This window comes from Plasmodium reichenowi, chromosome 9, assembly GCF_001601855.1.
Source record: "Plasmodium reichenowi strain SY57 chromosome 9, whole genome shotgun sequence".
NCBI classification, from domain to species: domain Eukaryota; phylum Apicomplexa; class Aconoidasida; order Haemosporida; family Plasmodiidae; genus Plasmodium; species Plasmodium reichenowi.
In genome coordinates this window covers 307067-315358 of record NC_033654.1, presented here as the reverse complement: position 1 = coordinate 315358, position 8292 = coordinate 307067, and the positions used below count along the sequence as shown (strand labels likewise).

The 8292-nt window shown below is 18.7% G+C and overlaps 2 protein-coding genes across 2 annotated transcripts in view; one reads left to right on the top strand and one right to left on the bottom strand.

Moving 5' to 3' along the window:
* PRSY57_0906600 (hypothetical protein) overlaps positions 1-5607 on the top strand; it is a gene marked incomplete at both ends in the record, with an annotated part of 7884 nt that extends 2277 nt beyond the window's left edge. Inside the window, 6 exons of the mRNA XM_020114774.1 lie at positions 56-210; positions 360-457; positions 604-798; positions 921-3118; positions 3318-3969; positions 4177-5607. Coding sequence (XP_019970473.1) covers positions 56-210; positions 360-457; positions 604-798; positions 921-3118; positions 3318-3969; positions 4177-5607 — 4729 coding nt within the window. Of the gene's footprint in view, positions 211-359; positions 458-603; positions 799-920; positions 3119-3317; positions 3970-4176 lie in introns of the transcript that reaches the window.
* Positions 5608-6460: 853 nt separating this feature from the next.
* PRSY57_0906500 (hypothetical protein) lies at positions 6461-7048 on the bottom strand (the record flags this gene model as incomplete). Its single annotated transcript, XM_012907305.1, has 1 exon — positions 6461-7048. One exon carries the CDS (start codon positions 7046-7048, stop codon positions 6461-6463), a length of 588 nt encoding a protein of 195 aa, XP_012762759.1.
* Positions 7049-8292: the final 1244 nt, after the last annotated feature.

Here is an 8292-nt window from a genome sequence, read left to right as displayed (position 1 = left end):
ATAAAAATTATACATACATATATATATATATATATATATATATTTATATCTTCAGAATATACAATAGGGAAATAAAAGCTCAACAATGGTTAAACAAAGGAATAGCTAAAGTAAAATTGGAAAATATGAGATATAGGAGAAACATCATGAAGGCAAAAGGAGAGAACGAATTGATATCATTATCTTTATTATCTTTTAATATGGGTACAGGTAAATAAAATATGTAAATAAGGGAATATTAGAAGAGTTTTTTTTACTCAGGAAAAAAAAAAAAAAAATATATATATATATATATAATTAAATATATATATATATATATATATATATATATATGTATATATATATTTTTTATTTCTCAGTTGTGTCTTATAAAGGATTCAAAATGTATGTAATGCCGTCACCTCAATTACCTTTAAATATAACAAAATTAAATAATATTAAAGGGGAACTGAAATATGTAATATATATAAAATATATGTTAACATACACGTTAGAAACTTAAAATCATATATATATATATATATATATATATATATATATATATATATATGTATATATTTATTTATTTATTTATTTATTTTTTGGTATCCATTTTGACTTTAGGAAATGTCACTTTTAGAAAAAAATATTCCAACTTATAATTTGTTCAAAAATGCAAATGTAAGAAACTCTTTTATAACACCATATTATAAAGAAAATAATTATATATTTTTTAATATCAATTTAATGTTGTGTGAATGTAAAAGTAAAAGTGATAGTATTTTTACACATTCTGAATTGGACCACTTGGATATCGAGGTATGATTTATACAGATATATAAGGGTATATAAAGAAGACAAATATATATAAATATATATATATATATATACATATATTTATTTATTTATTCATTCATATGTATGTGTTTTTATTTATGTAGAGTATACCTAGTGCAGGTGAAAGGTGCTATAATGTTCCGCCTGTTTATTCCAATCTGCTGAAGGTACAAAATAATATTTGTTTATACATAGAAATATCAGATGAGCGTAAGACAGATAAAGAGATGTACGAGAAAAAAGTCGATATATATTTAGAGAAGGTTGTTATAGAGCTGGAGAAAATACATTTTAACGTCCCGTTTGATACTGTTTCCTTAAAAATGTATTTACAAAATAAAGGTTTAAGAATAAGACATCTTGGGAGGATGTTGAAATTTGTTACTTATAAATGGTTATATAATATAATTTCATATGAGATATTTATACGTTGTGTAAAAAAGTTTATATATCGTTGCATACGTGAAATGTCTATATTTTATAAGAAGAAAGTGACAGAATATATATATCAATATAAACAAAATTATGAAAAAAATGAGATTAGAAATATGAGGGAACAAGAATTAATAAGTAACCTTTTTCGAGTAGATAAGAGTAGTAAAAAGAAAAAGAAGATGGATTTTTTATATTTAAATCAAAAGGAAGCAAATGAAGACATGAATACAAAAAGTAATTATAATATTTGTAATAAAATAAATGAAGTATTAGATGATATGTCATTATATGATACGGATGAATCTACATGTAGTGATAATACATATGATAATAGTAATAGGAAAATATTTTATTATAAAAACAAAGAAGATAAGAAGAAAGACAAAAAGATAAGTCATAGTTTATTGTATATATATGAAATGGGAAATGATAAGAATATCATTGAAAACCGTTTGAAGTTTGATAATTTATCCTTATTTTCAATTATATTTAATTTTGATATTTTCAGAAAATATACCAATAAAGAAATGTATATATTAAAAAGGGTCAATGAAAAGAAAAGAGATGTTTTAGATAATTATATAATAATTAAAAAGATATACAAAGGAAATATTAGTTTAATCGATATGTTCATAATAAATATTTTTAATATATTATTGACAAAACATAATTATAATAAAAAGGATTTTTTATTAGAAATAAATAAGATATGTTATGAATTATATAAAATAAATAAATCATATTCGTGTGAAGAAATTCAAGATAATTATATATATGATAATTTACAAAAATGTCTAGGTATATTATATTTTCCATCTTTAATAGAATATGATGAAGAAATTAAGAAGAGGAGTACATTTTTTCATTTGTATGATTTAAAGAGTTATAATATAAGAATCAAACGATCGTTCAATATTTATTACATAGATTTTGTTACAAATAGGTATATATATAATTATGAAAATATTCACTTAGATATATGTGTAGAAAATAAGAGATTATTATCAATACTAATATTTTATACATTCGTATATTATTATAATAATAATAATGTGAGTAAGAATAGTTTATGTATGGGCAATTTAAAATGGGAAGATCTTGAAAATGTGTTATTACAATCTGGTAGACATAAAAAATTTTATGATAAAATATATAATGAAAAGATAAATCTTCTTTTAAGATCAAAGGATAATATAACATTATTTAACAATACAGATTATTTTACTTTTTATGGTTTATTAAATATAGTAGCTCAAGGAATAAAGATGCGACTTTTTAGAATGGCGATGAATAAATCGTTTTATCTATTTAGATATATATCTGAAAATAGTGTTATGTCTATATATATACGTTTAATGTGGTTATCTATATATATGTTCTTACGATATTATGTTTCTGAAGGTTGTGTTTTAGACGGTCCACATAAAAAGAATGATATATGTTTTAAAGATGATAAAATTGGAAATGGAAACTTAACCAATGATATTAAAGAAATTAAAAAAATTGATAAGGATAAAGAGCGATTTAAAGATGATAATTATGATGATAATAATAATAATAATGATGGTGATCATGTATTGTTGAAAAAAAAGAAAAAAATATTTTTTAAAATTGAAAGGGATGAAAAAAGATGTGACACAACATGTCAATCGACAGTATATAGTGATAATATATCTAAAAGTAATGTTTATGAAAAATGTGTGCAATATACCTCAGATAATTCTGTTGATATATGCGAGAAAGATATGACTATGTTTGGAAAGATACATGTATATAAAAGAACGTATGAGATATGTTCGATAATATTGAAGAATTATTTTGTGTATTATCATCCTTTATATTTAGATTTTTATTTATCCTTTGCCTGGTAAAGATATGGATTCAATAAATATAAATATAAATATATATATATAAAAATATATATATATATATATAAATATATATATATATATATATATATATATGTATATATATGTATGTATGTATATATATGTATGTATGTATGTATGTTTGTGTGTGTGCCCATTAAAATTTTTTAATTTTATTTTTTTTTTTCATTTTGTTAGGTACAATAAGGGTTCAAATAATGAGAAAGCGTTTCTTCACTTCTTGAGAGAATTCATATTACTACAAATCAATGTATGCTCAAAAAGGTGTAGGGAAAAGAAGATGGAAATTCTAAAAATGAATGAGAATTTCGAGCATCTTGTTTATTCGATAATTTTTAAGAATAACAAAGAGGAGGAAGATAATAAAAATAAATATGATATAAATGAAAATGTGAATATAAGAAGGATGGATAATTATATTTCTTCAACATTTTTAAATGATATATGTTATCCTCACTGTAATATATATAATGAGAATAAAAATTTTGATATTTTAAAAAATTTTAATTTTTTGAAATCTAATATTCTTTTGGCTAGTTCATTACACTATTTCATTAATTCATTATTTTATTATTACAATAATGATGATTTTATAAATAAATATAAGAGTACTGATTTTATTTTTGATAGTATACTCTTATGCATAAAGTCTTTGGAGAGTGTCAAGAGAACATATAGATTATCTAGTTATACTGAGAAAGGTTTTGGAATTGCATGTCTGGACATTTCTTTGATGATAATAAAATTGAAGTTAAAGCATCCGAAGTTTTTAGAAAAGAAAAGTAATTGGATGTTGTATGCTCTTCATAATGCGATTGAGGCGCAAGAGGTTACTGAAAGAAAAATAAAATAAAATAAAATAAAAAAAAAAAAAATAAAAAAAAATAAAATAAAATTTACATATATAAAAATATAAATAAATAAGTAAATATATATATGTATATCTATATATATATATATATATATATATATATTTATATATTTATATATATTTTTTTTTATTTATTCATATATGTTTATTTGTACCGATTTGTAGGTGTTGAAGCACCATTGTGGTGATAATCACATAGACACCATAAAATGTAGATACACACTGGGACTAATATACATATATTTTAATAATTTCGAATGTATGAATATGTTAGAAGACGTTCTTTATCATATAAAAAATTATGAGTATACATATGAAGATAATAATATTTTAAGTAATACCTTTTGGTATATTCCAGATAAATATAAGGACAGCTTAAATTGTATGAATAGAGAAAAGCTTATATTAGATAAAAGAAAAATAAAATGTTTTTTATTTTATATGTGGTTAAATATATTTATTCCTTTGGAATATGCAAAAAAAATTATGAATATATTATTTATGTTATATTCAATGGATATATATAAGAAGAAAAAGAAGGAAAAGTTAAATTATAAAGATAATACCTTTTTTAAGCAAGAGCAAATAGAATCTTATGAACAGATAATATCGTTTATAAAAAATTATAAATATATTTATAAAAAGGATGACTTATTTTTGAATTTGGAAGAATATGATCATTTATTAAAAAGTAACGAAAAAATATACTTAAAAAGGAAGGAAATGGAGAATAGAAAAAGAAAGAAAAAGGAGATGGAAAGGTACAATATATATAGTAATAATAATAATAATAATAATATTGATGATGCTAATTATTTTAATAATATTCAAGTTGAAAAAAAAGAAATTGGGTATTTCAAATTAAAAGGTATTATTGGATGTAGTAATAGTATTTTTGATGAATCCCCAAATTATAAGATGAATAAAGAGATAGATAATAAGGACATATTATTTTATTTACATAATGAAAAGAAAAATAACGAATATTATAGTATAACATCTTGTTTCTTAAAAGAATTTATAGATATAGTAGAAATGGAGTCTCATTTATTATATGATGAGGAAAAATATTTGAATGAATATAAATCATATACGAATATGGAAAAAAAGACAAAAATGTATTCGTTGTTGAAGAAATTATTAAAAATAAAGGGGAAAATAAAGAAAAGAAATCGGAAAAATAAAGACTATGATAATTATATGGATCATATTAATAAATATAATGATAAACCTAACTATTTTGATGATAATAAAAGGCACTATAAGAGTAAAAACATAAATTCTTTTATAGAATATAGTGATAAAGATGATACACTTTCATTTTTAAATTCAAATCAAACATGGAGTGATACCTCATCCAATTACTCTGATATTGTTAGAAATATAAGTGATCATATATCCAATGATAATATGAAGAAAAAAGAAAAAAAAAAGAAAAATACTTTTCATGGGTTTCTAATGCCCTATGATAATAATAAGAAAAGGAGAGATAAGGTTAAGAAATTTAAAATAAAAAAGGACATCAATATTTTTATGAGCATAATGTATTATTTTCTAAATTATGAAACTTTCCAAAAATTTTACCTCAAAATATAAGGAAGTAATAACATTACAAAAAAGGAGAAAGGAAAAGTTTTTACCTTGTATAAAAGAAGAAGAAAAAAAAAAAAAAAAAAATTGACGATAAAAGAGAATATACATACATACATACATACATACATACATACATATATATATATATATATATGTTCATGTATAATTTTTATATGAACTTTTATTTTGAAATATATTTATGTTTATAAATCAATTTATAAGATAATGTCTTTTTTCATTGTTTTATTTTTATTTTATTTTATTATTTTCTTTTATTTTTTTTTGGTATATTATAAAATAAAAAAAAAAATTTAAATAACATCAGTTATGTAAAATATCTAAATATATATAAAAAAAAATAAAATAAAAAAAAATAAAATAAAAAAAAATAAAATAAAAAAAAATATACATATATATATATATATATATATATAGGCGCTTATTTTTTATATGTTGAATATAATTATAAAAACAAGTGTTTAAAAAAATTTTGTCCTTTTGATTGTATTTTATTAAAAAAAATTGCATACATATAATGCACATATATAAAACTTTATACGGATACAATAAATATATAAACATATATATAATATATATATTAAAAAAAGAAAAACCAAAATATATATACATATAAATATATATGTATATATTTGTATATTAATGTTTAATTTATATTTATATTTATATTTATATTTGTTTTTGATTTTGTGTAAAAAAGGATAATATTATAATGTTACGATATTATTATATACATATATATATAATATATACACATATGTGTGCGTACTTATATCACGTTTTTAACTTATTTATTTTATACATTTTTGTTTTGATTATTTATATTTCTTGGCCCCGTTTAGGTAAATGCGACCTTGAAATTTTTGGTTGGTTTAAAGAGTTCACAGTATTTGATATATAGATATTGATAAAGAGATTGTATATATTTGTAAACATAAAAATATAAAACTTTAAAACAAAAAGAAAAGAGATCTTTTATTTCTTTGGCTATTTTCTTTTTTTCCTTTAATAAAAATAAGAATGTCTTTAGAATGAGATGTTTATATAATTGTATAAATTTGAAGAAATTAGATGTAGTACTTTTTATAAAACATTTACAGGTATATATAAAATATACAGGATTTTTAAAAAAATATTTAAGATTCTTTATAGTAACTTTAAATAGGTTAATAAAAAGGTCCAATATTATAAGACATAATAAAAAAAAACTATTCATTAAATTTAAATATTTATTTACATTATACTTATTACTAACATCCTTTTTTCTATCTTCATAATTCTTAACAAATGATTCATATTGTCCTTTTATACAAAATATTTCATTTTTATCTATTTTGTTATATATCCATTGTTTAGCATCTTCATTCAATTTCAAGTAATTTGCGTATTTCATATTTATATCTTTTTTTTCCTGTTCCGTTTTCATTGTAAAAAAAAAAATAAAATAAAAATAATAAATAAAAAATAAAAAATAGAAATAAAAAATAAGAAATAAAAATAAAAAATAAAAATAAAAAATAAGAAATAAAAATAAAAATAAAAAATAAAAATAAAAAATAAGAAATAAGAAATAAGAAATAAAAAATATGTCTACTGTGTGTGTTATGATAGTTAATATCAGGTAACAAAACAATGGAGAAAATAAAAGCATATATAAACAAATGTTACATATATATATATATATATATATGTATATATATGTATATATGTTTATATTTTACTTTGTAATATAATATATATACATATATATATTTTATTTTAATATATATGGTTATTATTATATTATTATTTTTTGCACTTTTAATTAAAGTAAAAAAAAAAAAAAAACTAAATATCAATTATGCATTTTATTTTATTTCATTTCATTTTATTTTATTTTATTTATTTATTTTTTTTCTTCTTGTTTTATTTATTTTGTTTTATTTTGTTTATTTTTTATTTGATAAAAAAGGAAAAATTTGAAATTTAATAAAATCCCTCCATAAAAATAAAAATAAAAAATAAAAAATAAAACGGATAAATAAACAACCAAGGAAAAAAAGAAAAAGAAAATTTTAACATTATATAAAATATATTATTTTATAATTTTCCAAAATTTTTAATTTTTGTGTAAAGAAAAAAAAAAAAAAAAAAAAAAAAAAAACAAATGTCAAATTTGATAATATGTATGCATAAAGAGAAATATGTTATTACAAGTTGTAAAAAAAAATGAAATATGTAATATTATATAAAATATATGTATTAATATGTGTTACTTAAGTAGAGGTATAAATTAATATATACATATCAAACATTATATGCGACAAAAATAAAATATATATATATATATATATATAATATATATATTATATTTTGAAGATTTATATTATTTTTTTTCTTTTTAATTTTTTTCTTTATTTCAAAAGTATATATTCAAATTAAACCAATTCTTGTGGACCTGTTTCACTTTTAAAAGAAATAAATATATGTACATATATATATATATATATATATATATAATATATTTTATATATGTGTATAATTATTTGTATTAAAGCAAAACGATAAAACTTATCTTTTAAAATACACATATATTTTTTTTTTATTTTGTCCTTTAAAAAATGTAAACATCTCTTGAACATATGTACATTTTTTTTTTTTTTTTTTTTTTTTTTTTTTTTTTTTTTTTAT